Genomic DNA, 20,620 nt, shown 5'->3' with positions numbered 1-20,620 from the left:
CTGCTTCTGCTGCACCTGCCATGTGGGCACTGTTCACATGAGCCTGTAACTGTCTTAGCCCGGGATTCTTTTGAGGGGTACTTAGTACCCCTGGAGTGAGGAAGGGGGCTCCTTCCAAGGCATTTGGGGCCAGTGTCCACATTACTCATGTGGTCAGCATGTGATGGTGATCGTCCTCCAGCTCCCCATCCTGCGTGAAATGTCTCGTTGTCTCCAAAATGCAAAATTCTTCCTAGTAACTTTGGTAGAAATTATTTCTATTTCTCCACATTAAAACCATCAATTAGATGAATCCCTGAAATAGAGAACAAGGATATTTAGAATTAGGTTTATGTTGTCCAATTTGTCTTTCTCTAATTCATCTAGTAATTAAAAGGTACACTGGCAGCCGTCCTCTGCTTCCTCTCCCAGCTGGCCCGTAGCAACCAGGTGTGCACTGTCCACTCTAATCACTGTCCCCATCTGCCTAGCCTGAGTCTCAGCTTGAAGGAGCTATGGCGGCACACAGTCTCCATTACCCTGTCCCTTTTCCTGCCACATTGGAGGTCATGGAACTGGGGTGCTGGAGTGTCTGACAGATAGTCCATGTGGTATTGCAGTGACCTAGGAATTGATCTCAGAAGACACATTTATTGGTGCCTTCATTTTGCAGGGCCTTTTCTGAGTACCGAGAATACGAGGGTGAGCTCCTGGGGAGGCAGGTAGGTGGGCAGGTGGTCACAGTACAGTTTGAGGTCCACGCTGATGGTGGTCGATGGGGTGAGGTCCTGCCCACTCTGGTGAGAGAAGGCGGGGAGGTTGGGGAAGATGAAGCATGAGCTGAGTCAGTCTTGAGAGTGAGTAGGGTTTGGCCTGGCAGCTGGGGGGAGCCGCGGCAGAGGAGGTCAGCCTGCACAAAGATGTGAAGATGAGTCAGGTTATGCGTATGTGGGAGGCAGGGTAAGAGAGAAGGCTGAAGGGCTGGGCAGGGCCTGACCAAGAAGGGCCCCTGTGCTCCCGAAGGCAATGTGGTGGCTCAGAAGGGTTTTAAGCAGAGGATCAGTGTCAGATTTATGCAGGCAGGCATGTGGAGAGCAGCTGGGGTGCAACACTAGAGGCAGGAAGACTAGTTAGAAGGTGGCTGGAGTTGTCCAGGTGCTGGGCCGAGGTAGGCCTTAGTCAAGGCCATAGAAATGGAGCCCAGAGAGGTAGACTCGGGGAGGAGGAAGGTGGTCAAGGACTCCTGTTACTTAGATATGGAGACATTGAGGATGATGCCAGGGTTTGAGGTGTAGGTGACTGGCTTGGATGGTGGTGCTCCCTGTTGACTGGGAGGAGGACCAGGCCTGGGAAGGTGGGGGAGAGGTGAAGGTGACTTGTTTGGTTTAGACAGACTTTGAGCTGAGGGTCAGCCAAGTAGAGAGGACCAGGAGGCATTTGGGTACATGTATTTGGTAAATGAAGGTGGAGTGGTTGAGGTCAAACAGGAGAGTACACGGTGGGAGAAAAAGATGGTCCAGACCAGGTCTCTGGGGAATTCCCTCTGTGAGGGCTGGGCAGGGGAAGCACAGCTTTGTGAAGGAGACAGAGGGGGAGAGCAGTGCTTCTCATCCAGAGCTGTGTCTGGGGACAGTTTTGATGTCACAGCTGAGAGGTGGTGCTACTGTCCTCTTGTGAGTAGAGGCCAGGGATGTTACCAAACATCCTCCAATGCACAGAGCAGCCCCCACAGTAAAGGATCACCTGATCCAAAAGGTCACTAGTGCTGAGGTAGAGAAATCCTGTGCTTGTGCTTTCTGTGCGGTAGCAGCTGTGAGTGTCCTCTTCGTGGCTAGGCCCCTAGTGCCTGGCGTGTAGAGGGTGTTGGATGAATGAAGCAGGAGGGAAATCGGATGAGGGACTGCAGCCAAAACCAAGTGAAGAGAGTGGTCGGTAGTGCCAGGTGAGGCCAGGAGGTCAGGTCGGTTGAGGATGGACACTTGTCCATTGGGCTGTGCAGTAAGAAGGTTCTGGTGTCTGGGTGAGAGCTACACTGAAGGGAAGCTCGGAGCTCAGTGCCAGGATTACTGCTTAGCGGGAAGACTTAGACTCTTTCTTCACAGTTGGTGTGGGAGTTAATCAGCATGATGACAGTTAAGGTTTATTTATTTATTTTTATTATTATTATTATTATTATTATTATCATTCAACTGTTTGTCTGATTTATTTATTTATTCTTTTTTTTTTTTTTTTTTTTTTTTGCGGTACGCGGGCCTCTCACTGTTGTGGCCTCTCCCGTTGCGGAGCACAGGCTCCGGACGCGCAGGCTCAGCGGCCATGGCTCACGGGCCCAGCCGCTCCGCGGCATGTGGGATCTTCCCAGACCGGGGCACGAACACGTGTCCCCTGCATCGGCAGGTGGACTCTCAACCACTGCGCCACCAGGGAAGCCCCTGTCAGATTTATTTTTCATTAAGATATAATTCACATACCACAGAGTTCTTCACCCTTTAAAGTTTCCAATTCAGTGGCTCTTAGTACATTCACAAAGTGTGCAGTGATCACCACTTTGTAATTCCTGTTTGTCTGATTTTCTTTTTTATTATTTAAAAAAATGGAAAACCAAAAGTGTAATTTTCATTCAATAAATATCATTTGATCCTTAGGCAGTTTTGTTGCAGAAAGTAAAGTCCATGATTTTAGAATGATGGTAGCAATTCATCAACCAAGTAATCAGTTTTCACACAGTTTCAATAATTGCAGCAATTTCCTTGAACTGTCTGTAGAAATTCTGAAACTGTGGAATTGTCATTTCGAAGGACTTGTTCTTTACTTGGCCTGAATGACCTGCTACTTTGAGCATCATTGCAACATAAGGATACTTAAGTGATCTGCAGCTGTCTGAGCTCACAGCCATACCCAGCTTCCACTGAAAATCTGTGAGCTGGTTGGTGACCTTGGCCTTAGCATGCAGCTGTGGCTCGCTACACCCCTCCATAGCAGCACCCCGGAATCCCACCACCTGCTCAGGTGGAAGCTCCCGGGGCAAGGTTTATTTTTGAAATATTCAAGAGTGTCAGGTAGCTAGGAACTTACCTGACATAAGTCGTCTTAGGCATAATGTGTATTCTTTCTGAAGTCTGGTTTCTTCTGTTCCCAAGGGCATTGGCTGAAAACAGTTCACTGTCCTAATAGTGATAAGGCATTAGATGTTACTAAACCTGCCTAATATTAGGGAATAAATCTCTTTTGCTCAATGGGAATTACTGTGGGTCAACGTAACTGGTTATTTTTTTGTTCTTTTGTTTTACTTTTTAAATATAAACTTAGGAAAATTGTGAGGCAGTGCCTCACAGAGCAACCGTCTACGCGCAGCTGGTGGAGTCCAGGAGGATGTGGTCATGGAACAAGCTGTTTCCCATCCGTGTTCAGACCAGCCTTGGAGAGCAAGTCATCGTCCCCCCCTTGGAACTGGAGAGGTGTCCTGGCGCGCCCTCTGTCTACGACATTCAGCTGAACCAGGTGTCTCCCACTGACTTCACTGTCCTCAGCAACGTGCTGCCTATGTTCAGGTATCAAGGAGCCACCCAGGGTCATGGCGTTTGGAGACACTTGGTGAATTGCGGTCTTTGGCAGTTCTTTTTGAGTTCATTTTGACATCAGGAGTCCATTGCAAACAAGTTTCATTGCTGGTGAGGTCACCATAAATGCTTAAAGATGGAGTGTGTGAGCTTAAAATATGCTTCAATTCCTGAATATTCTTCCACAGTGTGGACTTCAGCAAGCAAGTCAGTAGCTCAACAGCCTCCCATAGCAGGCAGTTTGAACCTCTGGCATCTGGCCAAGCTCAGGTGGTTCTCTCCTGGTGGGATATTGAAATGGACCCTGAGGGGAAGATCAAGTGCACCATGGCCCCCTTCTGGGCACACTCAGATCCAGAGGAGCTCCAGGTAAGAGGCAGGAGCTGAGCACGTTTTCGTGGAAATCAGGAAACTTGTCTACTTTTGGTCCTGGGAAAGGAGCATGTTGAATCTTAGATTCCTAAGAATTTAGAGATAGAAGGGACTATGTCAGAATCAATGTCAAAGAAGAGTTTAAAAGAAAAAAAAGCAAGGCTAGCTGTAGTAAGAGATAAGATAGCCCTTTCAGGCTAAGTTCATGGTCAGCACCAGTGGTCACAGCGAGCCATAAGGCAGCTTTGGTGTGCTGGCTCTCCTCTCGTCCTGGTACAGCCACTCTTAGACCTGCCCACCGAGTAATCCAGGGGTCCTCAGATTAGCTTGTGATAGGGCTTCCCTGGTGGCGCAGTGGTTGAGAGTCCGCCTGCCAATGCAGGGGACGCGGGTTCGTGCCCCGGTCCGGGAAGATCCCACATGCTGCAGAGCGGCTGGGCCCGTGAGCCATGGCCGCTGAGCCTGCGCGTCTGGAGCCTGTGCTCTGCAACGGGAGAGGCCACAACAGTGAGAGGCCCGCGTATCGCAAAAAAAAAAAAAAAAAAAAAAAAAAGATTAGCTTGTGATAGAGAACTACAGCCTGTCTACAGCCGCATTTTCTGTGGCCTCAAAATCTGCCTTCTTCAGCTCAATGGAAAGTGGGGAGGATGTGAACTACAGGAAAGGAAATACATATTATATTCCTTTTTCTTTAAAAATATTTTTCTTGGGCTTCCCTGGTGGCGCAGTGGTTGAGAGTCCGCCTGCTGATGCAGGGGACACGGGTTCGTGCCCTGGTCCGGGAGGATCCCACATGCCGCGGAGTGGCTGGGCCCGTGAGCCATGGCCACTGAGCCTGCGCATCCGGAGCCTGTGCTCCGCAGCGAGAGAGGCCACAGCAGTGAGAGGCCTGCGTACCGGAAAAAAAAAAATATATATATATATATATTTTTTCTTTTCTTAATTAATTTTATTTATTTATTTATTTTTCAGCTGCGTTGGGTCTTCATTGCTGCGCACGGGCTTTCTCTAGTTGAGGCGAGCGGGGGCTACTCTTTATTGCAGTGCGCTGGCTTCTCACTGCAATGGCTTCTCTTGTTGCAGAGCATGGGCTCTAGGCGCGTGGGCTTCAGTAGTTGTGGCTCGCAGGCTCTAGAGCGTGGGCTCAGTAGCTGTGGCACATGGGCTTAGTTGCTCTGTGGCACATGGGATCTTCCCGGACCAGGGCTTGAACCCGTGTCCCCTGCATTGGTAAGTGGACACTTTTTTTTTTTTCCCGGTATGCGGGCTTCTCACCGCTGGGGCCTCTCCTGTTGCAGAGCACAGGCTCCGGACGTGCAGGCTCAGCGGCCATGGCTCACGGGCCCAGCCGCCCCATGGCACGTGGGATCCTCCCGGACTGGGGCACGAACCCGCTTCCCCTGCATCGGCAGGCAGACTCTCAACCACTGTGCCACCAGGGAAGCCCGGCAGGTGGATTCTTAACCACTGCGCCATTAGGGAAGTCCAAGAACCATGCAGATTTAAACTGCAGTGAAATACTGTTTTTCATGTATTAGTGAATAAAGTTCAGAGTCTGCACACTGTTGGTGGAGCCGTGGGGCAGTGCAGGAGGGTGATCACCGGAGTGTTGTGGAGTGCAGCAAGGCCCACAGTCTGTCAGGAGGGGAAGTGACGCCCCTTCTAGGCATTTAGGCTCTGGATGGAGCTGCATATGTGTAGAATGACATGTGTGCCAGGATACTCACTGCAGCCCTGATTAAATAGAAAAGACTGGAACAACCTAGAGGCCACCAGCAGGGACTGGCCAAGTCCATTTTCCTGCACCCATGCAGAGGGTGAGGTGGCTGTCTCTGCACTGATGTGGAACAGTCTCAAGGACAGATCAAGTGAAACAATGAGAGGCGCAGAACAGTGTGTGCTGTGCCAGCGTTGGCGTTATTAAAAATAAGAATATATGTGTTTATCAGCCTTTATGTGTGGTACATGTATGCAAGGGTGTCTTGGGAAGAATTCACAGAAATTGGTAAAAATGGTTGCTTCTGGGAAGGGAGCTGGAGGTTAGGGGTGGAAAGGAAACTTATTTTTCACTCCATGACCCTTTTATATCTTTTGAGTTTTCTCTCATGTGCATGTATTATCTACCCCTCTGTACACAAACACAAGGGAAGAAAGTGGGAAAGGTGCTTCAGGACCAAGGAATCAAACGTTCCCTCCACCTGGGAGGCCTTGGGCACTGTCCTCTGTGTGTTCTGGCTTCCTGTTCCCACTTGCTGGGCACTGGCTTTGCTTTGATTGCTCAGCTGCTGGTTCTGGGTGTATAAATGGTGACTTCAGGGAAGACCTTAGCATCTCATCCTGCTCCCTGAGTTACTGCTTAGGCCAAAGGGTCATGACTGCTGTGCAATTTCAGTCAGTCCTCCTGCGCCCTTGAGCTGCCCCGGCTCCACTCTGCATAGCCTCAGTCCTCCGTAGGCTGAGAGCGTGTGTGGGGTGTGGGGCGTGGGGTGTGTGTGTGGGTGTGTGTGTGGGGGGGGGTCAGAATTCTCCCACAGAATTGAGGTTGGCACTGGGCTGCTTTCTTCCTCTCTAGGAATGTGGTGATTGCAAAATTAGCATAAGAATTTCATTAAAATGTTAATACTTCTCATTTGTATATCTTCAAAGTGCTTCTAAGTGTATTTTCTCCTTGAATCCTCATATAAGACATGCTGGGTAACCACTCAGAGCCGGGCCCAATGAAGGGAGCAGGGCCTCAGGTGTAGGCAGCCTTGGTGGGTGCTTGTCCCCAGGTGTCCTGACTGTGGGGCTTGTGTCCTTCCTCTACCAGTGGTGACTTTTGGACTGTTTGGAATTTGAAGAGCTGCTAATGAATCTCCCTCATGACTTCACTAAACTGCTTTTGATCAGCCTCAGACAGTGGATTCTGGCTATCATAGCTCTTTAGCTGGTGTGGGAGGCTGGTGTGTGGGAGGGACATGGTGACAGGAAGCACTGTGGGAGCCCGGGAGGGGTCAGGGAGGCATAGTAAAGAATGAATAACAGGTTTTAGAGGATCTTTTTTTCCCTCCTTGTTAGTGTTTATTTTTTCCAGAATGTATCTGGTTAGATTTAAATTTTCTAGCTTTTACATTCAAATAGACATCTTAGATATATGGGAATGTCATTCACCTGTCTCTAAGTTAAGTTCAAGATCAGGTAGGATAGAATGTGTTGACTGAAAAAAAAAAAAAAAAACCCACAGTGTGAGAGTTGTGACTTAACTTTATTTGAAGCCAGATGAGGACTGTAGCCTGGGAGACAGCCTCTCAGCTCTGAGGAGCTACTCTGAAGAGGTGTGGGTGGGGGCAGGAGGTCAGTATAGGTATGATTTTAGTGGAGGGGAGATACTTGCAATCAAGTACACATTTTGGCAGAAGGTTCCTGCTAGTCACGAGAAGGTTACTGCTAGTCACGACTGTCACTGTTAATGAATTTAGTGTTTTTCTAGATATGAGAAGACACACACGCGCGCGCGTGCGCGCGCACGCGTGGCAGAGGCTGGAGTCCCCTCCCCTGAGCCCACCTTGAAGACCACTGCCCTAGGCCACATTCTGTCTTTCTGAAGCCAGCAGTGTTCCAGCAAGATTTTGAACCTTTAGCCTCTCTGACTTGAGGATTTTCTTCTTTATCTCTTTGGCCATAGTAGCTATCTATAGTCCACACAGTGGTTTCCCTGCAAATTGATTTTTTTTTTTTTTTTTTTTTTTTTTGCGGTACGCGGGCCTCTCACTGTTGTGGCCTCTCCCATTGCAGAGCACAGGCTCCAGACGTGCAGGCCCAGCAGCCATGGCTCATGGGCCCAGCTGCTCCACAGCATGTGGGATCTTCCCGGACCGGGGCATGAACCCGTGTCCCCTGCATTGGCAGGCAGACTCTCAACCACTGCGCCACCAGGAAAGCCCTGCAAATTGATTTTTGAATTGGGTTTTGGCCCCCAGATTAGATGCATTGCTCTTGTTGCAGCTTGGTGATAGCTGATTCTCTTCCTGTTTCAGTGGCGGGACCACTGGATGCAGTGTGTGTACTTCCTGCCAGAAGAGGAGCCCGTTGTCCAGGGCTCAGCCCTCTGCCTGGTAGCCCACCACGACGACTACTGTGTGTGGTACAGCCTCCAGAGGACCAGGTGTGCCCCGAGCCTCACTGGGTGGGGCATTAGGCTTGTGACACTGTGCCTTTATATAAATTCCCTGTACGGACCCTGTAGAGGTTTGAGTGGGCACATTTGTATCTGAACAGAATAAGAGTGAAAGTTTGTGACTGGGTATTTCAGTGCCTGTTTGTGTGTACTCAGAAGAGGCTGCCCCAGTGGCAGGACCCCCATTTGGAGCAGATATATATGAGAAGCCTTGAATTGGAGGGCCCTCCAACCTCTAACGCCCACTCTACAGCCAGTGCCTAGACTCTTGCCCCCTAGAGGACCATGCGTGTGTCCCCTCTCCATCTCGATTTCCCTGGGGCAGGTCCCTGTGCCGTGCCTTCATGCTCGCTGGTGCCTAGCAGGTCATCACCCTGTGTCTGTTCATTTCCTGGCCCAGCCCCGAAAAGGATGGGAGAGCCCACCCAGCACGCCCTGTGTGTGACTGCCAGGCTCACCTGCTCTGGAACCGGCCTCGGTTTGGAGAGATCAATGATCAGAACAGAACTGATCAATACGTCCAGGCCCTGAGGACGGTAAGTGTCCAGCCCCTTAGGTGGTTGTAGGCCAGGAGAGGTTTGTCCCATGGACCTGACCGAGCTCATTGCTCACTTATGATTAGCTGGTTTTATTTTCTGTGCTCCCTTCTCTGTCCATGAGTGGCTTCAGCTGGCTCCTTCTGGGCGGGTATTCGGGCAGAGGCCAGGGAGCTTGTTTCTGGACTACCTGAGGGCTTGTTCTCTGTTCTTCTATGGGAGCCTCTTCCTGGCCCCTGCCTTCCCTCTGGACACTTTGCCTTTATGGTCACCAGCAATTCCTTTGCGTGATCCTTGTGGATTCAGTCACCCCATTATTCCTCTCATCTCCTGCTTCCTTTCTAAAATTTTCTAGAATGTAAATTTTGTCATGTAACTCTCCTGAAAGACCTTTGCTCCCTGCTACCTGTAGAAGGGGTCTCTCAGCCTGGGGACCACACACAAGGTTTAGATGGGGGTCTCTGGACCCCTTGGCGTCATATGCAGAAAAATATGTGTGCATGTGTGCACATGCATGCATTTTTTGGGGGAGGGAGGGTCCCAACCATCCTAAGTTTCTCTCAGAGGGATCTGTTGACCCATAAAGGCATTCCTGCTTTGGGGAGTCATTTGATGTGCCCACAGCTTTCTGTGCTGTGACCAGGTAGGGAAGAGACCTGTGGTCGTGGATTGGGAGGTTGCCTCTGATAAACAGGGCAGCCCTTCAGCTGGGCCTTCTAGGACGGCTTGAGGACAGTCTTTCCTGATGGTGGGGAGAGGTGAGGGAGGTGGGTGTGTTGGAGGGGGGTGCTGGTTACCACCTGGGCCTGGAAGGCAGGTATGACTGATGTTAGGGCATAGGAAGATCCAGCCGGGCCGTGTAGGGGATGGAGTGAGGAGGAGATCAAGATTGAATAATCACAGAGTGAGTTGGGTCAGATGGGAGATGTTCCTGTCAGTTTGTCAACAGGAATTTCTTGACATGGTAAGAAAATCTGTGCTGAGGTTGTTCTTTTCTGCAGGTGCTTAAGCCGGACAGCGTCTGCCTGTGCGTCAGCGATGGCAGTCTGCTCTCCATGCTGGCCCATCACCTTGGGGCAGAGCAGGTACTGGACGTGTGCCTTCTACCAGGCTCCTGACAGCCACTCCTGAGTTCGGGTGTCACGTGGTCTGGGTACACAGTTTTGTGACTAAAGCTCTTTCCAGTGCAGCTGCCACATATGTGGCAGGCGTGCTTGCGTTGGTGGCTGAGAGGTTGTTGCCTCGTGTGCGGGCAGGAGTCAGGCTATAGCTGTTGCCCCGTCGCCACAGCTCCGGAGTCTGAGTCTGCCGCCTCGCTAGGCTCAGCACAGAATGTGGTACTGTCCCAGGGGGATAATGAGCACAGGTAGAGTTAGTTAGATGTTGTCCTCTGCCTTGGAGTTGCATTTTAATCTTTGTTTTCTTTCTCTGTTAAGTGCATCTCCTACAACTAATAGCATGGTATCCTCTTCAGGTATTTACGATAGAGAATTCAGCAGCTTCTCATAGACTGATGAAAAAAGTAAGTGATAATTGTTGTTACTGAAATAATGAGGGGACCTGTGGGGCCTGCCTTCCTGAGTCTGGGATTGATTGCTTTGAAGCAGTGCTGGTACCAAGGGAACTGGGAGGAGTAGCAGCTGCCAGTGAAGTTCTTGTGACTCCTGAGTCGAGAGCTGGCCTGGAGGTCTTCTAGGGCTGTCATTGAATAGCAGTGAGCGTTTAGACTCTACTTTGTTTCTTGTGGCTGAAGAAGTGTAGGCTTCTCTCCTCACTTCACATAAAACGAAAAAAACTAAAATCTTCGTGGTGATAGAACTGAATTTGAGATTTGTTTCTGGGGCACCAGCGCCCACGGAGTCACTGCTCACAGACTGACCTGACTGGTTGGTTCTGTGACAGTGTTTCTCCTCCTGGCCAGTGATTCCCTCTCTGAGGGATAACCTACCTCCACCAGAACTACAAGCCTACAGCTAAGTCTTGCCAATGTGCCTGCAAGAGAAATTTCTTTTGCTCTTACGACATTTTGCTCCTGATCTCATCTGAGGTCTGTAGGAGGCCTTTGGATGGGAGAAGTTCTGCAAAGCAGCTGGAAGTGGTGCTCCAGAACTGTTTGGCCAGAGAACTGCACACAAATAAAGCAACTGAGATGTTCTTTTTCTGGACAAAAACAATAGTTTTGTTTTTCTCTCTAAGATCTTTAAGGCTAACCACTTGGAAGATAAAATTAATATAATAGAGAAACGGCCTGAATTATTAACACCTGCAGACTTGGAGGGTAAAAAGGTAAGTAGTGAGTGCCCTGCGTTTGCTCTGGACAGCACGGCTCTGAGACAGCCCGACTGCCCCCTTCTCCGGACCTCACCGTGTCCCCCCCAGTCACTCACCAGCTAAGGACTCACCGCTGTTGAGGGTGTGGTGAGGTTTGCAGAGATGCCTGCTGAGCAAATACTTGCACAGCTCTCAAGTGGCTAATGGCTGCTCCTTCAGCAACGGCAGACGGGCTCTGCTGGGAGCGACTTCGGCACATCGTGTCCCCTCCCTTTTCCCTTCACAGCACTGCTGTGCACGCTTCCGCCTCCCATCTGTTCCTCAGTCCCCTGTGTGCCTCCGAAACTGCTCCCCGCCCTCAGTAACCTTAGCGGCTAGACACGGTCTCCCTGCCGCTTCATCTCCCTGGCTTCCTGCACCCTCACAACAGGGGCCTCTCCCTCCTCAACATACTTCTCTTTAGGCCCTTAAGAGGCTGCCTTTCCAGGGTTTCCTCTTCTCTTTCTGGCTGCTCCTTCTCAGTCCTTCATCGGTCTCTCTTCCTTCACTTGATCCTTCCCTGCAGGTGTCCTTGGTGCTCTCTCCTTGCCTGTCCTCTCTTCCATTGCATCTCCTCTCGGGACCATCACATCCCTTCCCATGTGGGAATCGTGGGTGTCCAAGCCGGGTCTTCAAATCTCACATATCCCACAGGCCCTTCAAGCTGGAACCTGTCATCTTTCTTGCCACCCTTTTTTTAACCCCTTTATTGAGATATAATTGACATACCATAAAGTTAACCCATTTCAAGTGTACAATTTGAAGATTTTTTAGTAAATATACAGAATTATATAACTGTCACACTGTCTAGTTTTAGAACTTCCATCACCCAGCCCCTAGCCCCAGGCAGCCACTGATGTGGTTTCTGTCTCTGTAAATTTGCCTTTTCTTGGCATTTCATGTGAGTGGAATAATACAATATGTGGTCTTTTGTGTCTGGCTTATTTCACTGTTCATGGCTGAAAGGTTCATCCGTGTTGTAGAATGTGTCAGTATTTTGTTCCTTTTCAATGCTGAGTAGTATTCCAGGGTATGGCTGTGTGATATTTGGTTTACCCATTCACTTGTTGGTGGACATTTGGATTGTTTCCAGTTTTTGACTATTATGAATAATGTTACTGTGAGCATGGGTATGTTAAGTCTTTGTGAGGGTTTGTGTTTTCAGTTCCCTTAGATACCTAGGCTTGGAATTGCTGGGTTGTGTGATATTTTTGTTTAACTTTTTTTTTTTTTTTGGCTGCACCATATGGCTTGTGGGATATTAGTTCCCTGACCAGGGATTGAACCTGGGCCCTCAGCAGTGAAAGTGCTGAGTCCTAACCACTGGACCGCCAGGGAATTCACTGTTTAACTTTTAAATAAACTATTAAACTGTTATCCAAAGCGGGTATACCATTTTACATCCCAACCAGTAATGTATGAGGGTTCCAGTTTCTCCATATCTTTACCAACACTTCATATTGTCTCTCTTTCTTTTTTTAGCATAGCCATTTTAGTGGGTGTGTCGTGATGTCTCGTAGTTTTGATTTGTGTTTGCCTAATGACTAATAATGTTGAACACCTTTTCATGTGCTTATTAGCTATTCTATATCTTGTTTAGTGAAATATCTATTTAAGCCTTTTGCCTGTTTTCCTCCCATGCCTTTTTTTTAAGAACAGCTTTCTTAGATATGGTTCATGCAGCAAAGAAATTTAAAGTGTACAGTTCAGTGATTTAGTATATTCATAAGATTATGCAACCATCACCACAATCAATTTTAGAACATTTTCATCACCCAGAAAGAAACTCCTTGCCCATTAGCAGTCACTCCCTGTTTATCCCCAACCTCCCAGCCCTAGGCAGCCACTAGCCTGTTTTCCTTCTGTATGGATGTGCCAATTCTGGACATTTCATATAAATGGAATCATGCAACGTATAGTCCTTCGTAGGTGGCTTCTTTCAAAGTTCATTCATGTTACAGCATAAGTCAATGCTTCATTTCTTTTTGCTGCTGAATACTACTCCACTGTATGGCTATACCACATTTTATTTGTCCGTACTGATGGACATTTATTTATTCATATTGATGGAGAGTTGATGGACATTTGGGTGGTTTCTCCTTTTTGGCTACCATGAAGGATGCTGCTCTGATCATTCGTGTACAAGTTGCTCTTTCTTTCCCTTATAGATGAGGATTAAAAAGATATTTAGGGAATTCTCTGGCGGTCCAATGGTTAGGACTCCATGCTTCCACTGCAGGGAGCATGAGTTCAGTCCCTGGTTGGGCAACTAAGATCCCACAAGCCGCACGGCACGGCCCCCAAAAAAAAGAGAAAGAAAGAAAATTTAACTTCTGAAAGCCATTGATATGGTGCACTGGCTAGAATCCCAGTCACTGTTGAGTAGAAGTGGTGAGAGCGGGCATTCTTGCCTCAGTGTTGGGGGGAGCAGGGAATACACAGGGCCAGCCCCTTTCTGTTTTCATTGTTTCCTTCTGCATCTCTGTCATCTCAACCAGGAACCCATGCGTCATCTTGGACTGGCCCTGTCCTTGATGCCTGTCTGCTTGGGCCCAGCCCTGGGTGGTCTGGCTGCTCAGCGTCTGCTGTCTGGTTCTCCTCCCTTTGACACAGACTCCCCACTCCTTGCCTGGACTGTAGCAGTGCTCGCCCAAGTCATGTCCTGTCCCCAGCTCCACCTGCAGGTAGCCTCACTACTTCCTACATACTTTGGGGATCTTTCTTTTTTCTTTTTTTCGCCACACTGTGCGACTTGTGGGATCTCTCAGTTCCCCAGTCAGGGATTGAACGTGGGCCACAGCAGTGAAAGCCCAGAATCCTAACCACTAGGCCACCAGGGAACTTCTGAGGGATCTTTCTAAAGCACATTCCTTCTCATATTAAACCCTGATTAAAGCTTCTCGTGATCCCCTCTTGCCTCCAGGGCAGAGTCCAGTCCCCTTTACCTGTCATCAGCTGCCTTTGGTGACCTGGCCTCTCTCCACCTCTGTGGCCTTGCCCTTTACCGTCCTAGCCCACCTGCTCGTCTGACAAGCTCCCCAAAGGGCCTTGCTCTCTTTCACATCCCTGCTTTTGCTTCTGCCCATCCCTCCTCCTTTGCTTTTCTGTCTCCTGTTCATGCATTTATTCATCTAATCAGCAAACCTTCACTGACCATCTGCTCTGGGCCAGGTGCTGTGCTGGGAATACTGTGCCGCCACTTCTCTGTCCCTACTTCTGTGGTCTCCGAGCCTGGTGAAGGAGACAGACTAGCGCTGATAATAAACTGTCATGATAAGGCTTTGAGTAGGGTTTACAGGATGCCATCCTGGAAGCCCTTCCCTACGCTCTTACCTCTAGAGTCTCTCCACGAGCCCCTTCCTTGCTTCTGTCCGAGCTTACTGCAGGACGGCCCCCAGCCTTGTCTGCTACCCCTTCCACTCTGCACTCCTGAGGGCAGGGCTCACGTCTGTTTCTCATCTTTGTATCCTCAAGGGCAGGTGCAGACCTTGACATGCTTGTTGACTGACTGACTGACCGAGTGGGTGAGTGAATGAGTGAATGTGCCTGTGAAACTTGTAACCTGTCCTTTACTCCTCAGCCGAATCCTTCTGACGCCCTGGTCCTGCTTCTTGCTCTGATCGCCAGGTTTCTCTCCTCCTGGGTGAGCCGTTCTTCACCACCAGCCTGCTTCCGTGGCACAACTTGTACTTCTGGTATGTACGGACCGCTGTGGACAGGCACCTGGCGCCTGGCGCTGTGGTGATGCCCCAGGCTGCCTCGCTGCACATGATGGTCGTGGAGTTCAGGGTAGGCCACCCAGAAGTTTTCGGGCGGGGGATGGGGGGACCTTGTTTTCTTGTAAAGACTTTGGATGCAGATGGAGCAACTAGGGTCTTAATAGTTTGGGCCTCTGTTTTTCTGTGTCATCACACTGCAGGGCTGAATAGAAGAGGCTTGCCTTTGTAAAAATGAAGTAATTTGGCACATGAAATGGAAATGGCTGTGTGTTGTCCTTTTACAATTATGGCTTATCAGACTAATTCTAAAATATGAATGAAGAGTTTCAGAAGATAAGCTGTGCAGCTTGCTCTGCTCTCAGTAAGAGCTGAGGCTCCAGTTCTGTTACCATACCTCACGCAGCCCATGCCGCGCTGGGCCAAGGGGCCTGCCCCCCGCTTTCTGTTAATAAAGTGACTGTTCTGGCAAAAAAAAAAGAGAGAGCTGAGGCTCCCGTTGTTAAAAGCATTTTGAGATGGCGAGTCAGCTTCTTTATGCGAGAAAAAGTGAAAAGCTTCATTTTAATTTTCTCATCAAAGCAGAACCACAGTCACAAAGTCATTTTGGCAAAGGCATTTTTTATTAAAAGGATTTTGAAATGCTTTTAACCTGAAATGTAGCGTGAACGTCATTTGAGATTTCTTTGATAAGAACGACTTTATCCATTGGTAGCTTAGTGGTTCCATCACTTAATTTTCTGGGCATTTCTTTTGTGTTATTGATTCACTTGATCAGATTCCATGTAAATTCTGGTTTTCATGGCCAAAGAGGGAATGTGGAGAATGATACTGTTCCTAGGCATACGTCCAAGAGACAGGATGCAACGTTGACTGGCCTGAGTGCACCTCTGGTCCCCTCCTGGGATCCTGTCCTCACACTCTCTTTATAGGCGTAGAGCCTCGAGAACTGGTTGATAGAGCTCTTCCCAATGAACCGGTGTTCAGGATGGACAAGGAGGGAGTTAGAGACACTATCCTGGTAGCTCTGGCCAATTGTCCCTCATAGGAGAGGGCTTGGGATCATGGGGGGCTTTACAGGTTTGAGGAACCATCCTGGGTCTTTGGTGTCTTCTGGGTCCCTTCAACTGTGGACGTTTCTTCCAGGCCTGCGGGAGCAGCAAGATGTGCCTCAGGTTTGGACCTGGGGCAGCCCCCCAGCCTGACCTCACTTACCCTTCCTGCTCTTGTCACCACACTTCCGTGTGCCTGGGTGGGCGTGGACATCTCTGTGCTGTCCCACAGAACCCTTGGCGTGCCTGCCCACCCACCCCCATTGGGTGAGTGCGGATGTTGGTGTGCCCTGGCTGGGTGGGTGTCAGTGAAGGCTGTGCCTTCCTTACAGGACCTGTGGAGGATCCGGAGCCCCTGTGGTGACTGTGAAGGCTTCAATGTGCACATCATGGATGATATGATTAAGGTAGGCAGGGCCACAGCTCCCACCCGCAGTGTCCCACCCACCCACTCCACATGGCCATAGGCTTCTGATGGGGATGTGTGGCTTCCATGGAGGGACCTGGGTTGGGCAGTGCGGGCAGCGTGCAGAGAGCTCCTCTGTTGGGGGCAGCGAGGGCAGGTGTATCTGTTCTACTTGGCTCACCATGAGCATGAACCTGAGAGCCATTGGGTCTCCAAGTCTGGCTGGTATTAGGCCATTCTAGGCCCTGGGCTGGAACCCCTGAATCAGAATTTTGGGTTGGGGCCTGTCCACCACCAGGCCACTGGAACCATTCCTGCCAATGTCAGCAGCTTGTTCTCTTTTCGGACGGTCTCCCTAGAAGGCAATTTTGGCAACCTTCTGAGCCAGCTATTTTCATTTTGGGGACTCTATTCCAGGGGAAAGTGCTAGAGCATGGAGGGAGGTGGGATGTGGAAGGAGGGTCCTGCAGGGTTATTTGTACGTCAGTAGGGGATCGAGTCAGCCACCAGGGTCTGCATCTCCCAGAACCCAGAGCAGCCATGAAAGTGCCAGCGATATTTGGCTCAGCTAGGGTGGATGTGAAGAGTCATGAGCCCCGTTAGAAGGGCAGGGCAGGGAGCACCATCCCATTTTTATGTATTAAGAAAATTCACACGTGTAATAACTATAAATGGAAAGTAACCTTTAAAAATTGTGTACAATATTAAAATTTTTTTAATATAAATTTATTTATTTATGGCTGTGTTGGGTCTTCGTTGCTGCACACGGGCCTTCTCTAGTTGCAGCGAGCAGGGCCTACTCTTCGTTGCGGTGCACGGGCTTCTCATTGCGGTGGCTTCTCTTATTGCGGAGCACAGGCTCTAGGCGCGTGGGCTTCAGTAGTTGTGGCTCCCGGGCTCAGTAGTTGTGGCTTGGCGGCTCTGGAGCGCAGGCTCAGTAGTTGTGGTGCACGGGCTTAGTTGCTCCGCGGCAGGTGGGATCTTCCCGGACCAGGAATCGAACCCTGCATCGGCAGGCGGATTCTTAACCACTGCGCCACCATGGAATTCCCAGTCATCCAGTTTTAAAAGGGAGATAATGAAGCTTAGAGTGACTCACCGAGGAAATGGCTTGTGAGTGGTGGCAGGAACAGAAGCCAGCTGGTCGGGCTAGGCACCTGTGGTCTTTTGTGAGGACCCACTGCCCCACGTGACCGTGGCAATTACCCTGAGGGACCAGGGCCATGGAGGTTAGGGGCCACTGGCATAGATAAACTCTGGAGACGAGGACATGGCCTTGTTCCCTGGCCACCCGGCTTTGTCTCTGCACACCCCTGCCTCCTCTTCCCTTCTCAGCACGCCCTCGACTTCAGGGAGAGCAAGGAGGCCGAGCCCCACCCGCTGTGGGAGTATCCATGCCGCAGCCGCTCCGAGCCCCAGCAGATCCTGACCTTTGATTTTCGGCAGCCAGTCCCCCCGCAGCCTGTCTGTGCTGAGGGTGCCATCGAGCTGAGGAGGTGAGTGTGGGCTCCGAGGTGGGGGGAGTGGGGGAAGTGGCAGGGTTGTTTTCTCATAGTTATTGCCCGAGTGGCTAAGCACTTACATTGGCCACTTTCATGTGGGTGGGATGGCTGTCCTTGTCTCAGCCTTGCCCTTCCTGAAGTGGCCCTGAGTGAATAGTGGGTCCCCACAGCTTCTGGGTGGGGAGAGCGAGCCACAGTGGGCCCTCTCAGATCCTCCCACATCTAAGGCTTCCTTTGAGCTAAGCAGCATGTTACACACAGCTGCAGAGAAATGTGAACTTGGTTGCTATGGTTACCCATTAGCTCCTATTCCTGAACTCACCTGGGAATTAAAGCAGGTTAGGAATTGGCAGGGGCTGTCGTTGTGATGCATGGTCAGGCCCATCCAGCTCCAGCTCTCGCTCCCTTCATGGGGAGGGGCTGCTGCTTCCTGGAGGAAGAACTTTCTTCTAACTGGCTGGAGGCCGTGAGCCCAGAACCCCTCTGGGCTCCTGTGACAAGGGCGAGGCAGGGCAGTTGCCCATCTGTGCCCGCCACCCAGAGTATGTGGGAGAGAGCTTCTAGTCGTTGACGCCTGGACTCCTCTCTGAGCCTTCTGAGCCAAACCTTTCTCTGACCTCAGGCCGAGGAGGCTGGTCTGGCAGCAAGCTGGCCCTGCCCCAGGGTTACTCTGAGTATTTGGCCAGGCTGTGGGGAGTTAGTGGGAGCTTTGGGTTGTGGCTCTTCTTGCTCAACATTTTACTGAGTTGCCTTTAGTCAGGTGGAGCGTTAGGAGCCTCCTAACTGGGCAGGATGGAAGTGGAAGAGACGAGAGGTTTCTGAAAAGCAGAGGGGAGCCATGACCATGCTTAGCCAGTCTCTCATGCGGCTGTTTGTTTTTGGCCCAACGTTCCCACCCCCAATCCCACCCTCACCCCCAGGCCCGGGAGGAGCCACGGGGCCGTCCTGTGGATGGAATACCACCTGACCCCGGACAGCACGGTCAGCACCGGCCTCCTGAAGCCTGCGGAGGACAAGGTAGTGCTGTGTGCGCGGGTCCCATAGTGGGCCGGCCCTGAGAGCAGGTGCTGCTGTGCCACCTGCCGGCGCTCCGGGTGTTCCTGGCACGTTCAGCCAGATGATAACTCTTCAGTGGCCCCAGGTCACCCGGCCCTGAACAGCAGCTTCCCACCACGAGCTGCCTGGCCTGGAGGCTGGCCAGGAGGGCGCTGGGGTGTCAGAAGCCCTCACCGCCCTCTTGCTGCTTCCCCTGCAGGGGTACTGTTGCTGGAACCCCCACTGCAAGCAGGCCGTGTACTTCTTCAACACCACACTAGACCCCAGAGTGCCACCAGGTGACCCCCAGACTGTCACCTACACCGTGGAGTTCCACCCCCACACTGGAGATGTCACCGTGGATTTCACGCTCTCAGATGCCCTGGACCGTGGGTGCTGACCCTCACTTGTTGAGAAATAAAGTGGCGGAGGGCGCCAGGCTCTGAATGGTGTGGCTTTCTGTGAAGGAAGGTGAAGGCGCCTCTCCTTTCAGGGCCCGGCTCGGCCTCTGGGCTTGGAGGAGACCTCTTCCCTTTTTGTGTTTTTGCACTGCGGCTCCTTGCTCCAGATGTCGTGGGGAGCGGGGATGGCTTTGGAGCTGAGGAGGGGCCAAGGAGCCCACCGTGCAGTGGTTATGAAGTGCTCAGAAAGCTCCAAGGCTACAGCGTCCCTCCTGCCCAATCAGGGAGTGGAGCCAGAGTTGACTGAGCTGGGCAGCTTGGGCTGCTCTTGGCTCTGCAGTGCTGGGGCGGGCATGCTGCTCTCGTGGGAGCTGGCCTAGCCTGGCCTGCACTGGGAACGTTTGAGTCCCACCTGCCTGCTTCAGCTAGGAGGGGCTTCTGGGGGCAGAGTCGCTGACTTATGGCTGGGCCCCAGGCCTTGAAGACCCTGGCAGGGCCAGGCCAAGGACCGAGTTCAGACCCTTTCACTTGCTAAGTAGTGGCACCAATCCACATTTGTAAGGGTCTGGCCTCCATGTGCAGCACCAGCAGGTGACCAAGACCAGCACCTGGACACCAGGCTGCTTTTCAGAGGATAGGAGGCTGTCCCAAAGCAGTTCCTCAGAGGCAGACCCAGGAAACCAGCCATCAGAAGGGAGCCAAGAGGTACGGCCCTTTCTCGCGTGCCCCCCTTCTAGCAGAAGGACCTCGTCCCCTAGAATTCTGGGGCGGATGGGTATGAGTGCAGTCACCCCGACATTGCCTTGCCAGGGAAGGTCAGAGAGCCCCAAGGAGGCCCCAGCCTTTTTTCTTCCCACACTCAAGGTGCCCTTCTGTTGTTTACTCCCAGTTCCAGAGGGAGTAAGGGGACCCAAGGGGCCTGGTTTCCTGGTGGTTCAGGGCAGACTCAGGCTGTGCCCATCCTGTGGGGAGAGGCAGGAAAGGCAGGCCCCCCACAGTGGTCTCCCCACAGCCCCGCCTGGCCGCCTAGCCCGTTGGAGTCAGAGCAGGGCTCAGCCCAGCTTTTCACTTAAATGAGTGGAGAACACCAGCCTTGAGCCTCACAGTTTTATTTTTTCCTCATTATCCATCCTTTCAGCACCAGTAAAGGAAAAAAAAAAAAAACACCTCTCTTTTCAAAATATTTTATCAGGTGTAAAGATTGTTTTTCTCCTAGGGAAGAATCTTCTGGATATATATTTGATAATGTTCTTACCAAAACCTCAGGTGTGCTTACCATATAAAACCCCTAATGTCCCATGAGGATACAATACAGAAAAAAATACAGAAATTAAAAAAGTCTTTTTTTCTTTTTTAAAACAGTATTTCTAAATCTCAGCAAGTTAATACAATAGTTAAAAAGCATCAAGATTAATATCCATACTTAAAACCCAAGGTGGTCTGGACAAATGAAATGACCGTTTTCTTCCGAAGTTGACCCCTGCCTCCTGCCTTCTCTGGAGGAGGCTGGGCCCGGGGCAGGTGCGGGGCCTTGGGGATTTGGGTGACCCCTGGTCCGTCCTTCCCAGGCCTAGATGCCACAGAAACATCTGAGA

General features: G+C 50.9%; 2 protein-coding genes across 2 annotated transcripts in view; one reads left to right on the top strand and one right to left on the bottom strand.

The window, feature by feature from the left end:
* Positions 1-19,071, top strand: part of PRMT7 (protein arginine methyltransferase 7) — a 50,997-nt gene extending 31,926 nt beyond the window's left edge. Inside the window, exons 6-17 of the mRNA XM_082607285.1 lie at positions 3,289-3,530; positions 3,728-3,908; positions 7,928-8,055; positions 8,468-8,603; positions 9,605-9,688; positions 10,078-10,125; positions 10,800-10,889; positions 14,541-14,702; positions 16,014-16,088; positions 17,423-17,583; positions 18,510-18,606; positions 18,845-19,071. Of these exons, the coding sequence (XP_082463411.1) occupies positions 3,289-3,530; positions 3,728-3,908; positions 7,928-8,055; positions 8,468-8,603; positions 9,605-9,688; positions 10,078-10,125; positions 10,800-10,889; positions 14,541-14,702; positions 16,014-16,088; positions 17,423-17,583; positions 18,510-18,606; positions 18,845-19,024 (1,584 nt within the window). The 3' untranslated portion in view covers positions 19,025-19,071. The remainder of the gene's footprint in view (positions 1-3,288; positions 3,531-3,727; positions 3,909-7,927; positions 8,056-8,467; positions 8,604-9,604; positions 9,689-10,077; positions 10,126-10,799; positions 10,890-14,540; positions 14,703-16,013; positions 16,089-17,422; positions 17,584-18,509; positions 18,607-18,844) is intronic.
* On the bottom strand, positions 383-3,197 carry LOC309795185 (COMM domain-containing protein 6-like). The gene has a single exon (XM_082607303.1). It carries the CDS (start codon positions 2,954-2,956, stop codon positions 2,699-2,701), a length of 258 nt encoding a protein of 85 aa, XP_082463429.1. The 5' UTR covers positions 2,957-3,197; the 3' UTR covers positions 383-2,698.
* Positions 19,072-20,620: the final 1,549 nt, after the last annotated feature.

Source organism: Mesoplodon mirus (genome assembly GCF_964341445.2).
Source record: "Mesoplodon mirus genome assembly, chromosome: 19".
Lineage (NCBI taxonomy): Eukaryota > Metazoa > Chordata > Mammalia > Artiodactyla > Ziphiidae > Mesoplodon > Mesoplodon mirus.
Note: the sequence above shows the minus strand (reverse complement) of the source record. Positions and strands in the feature narration are given on the sequence as shown.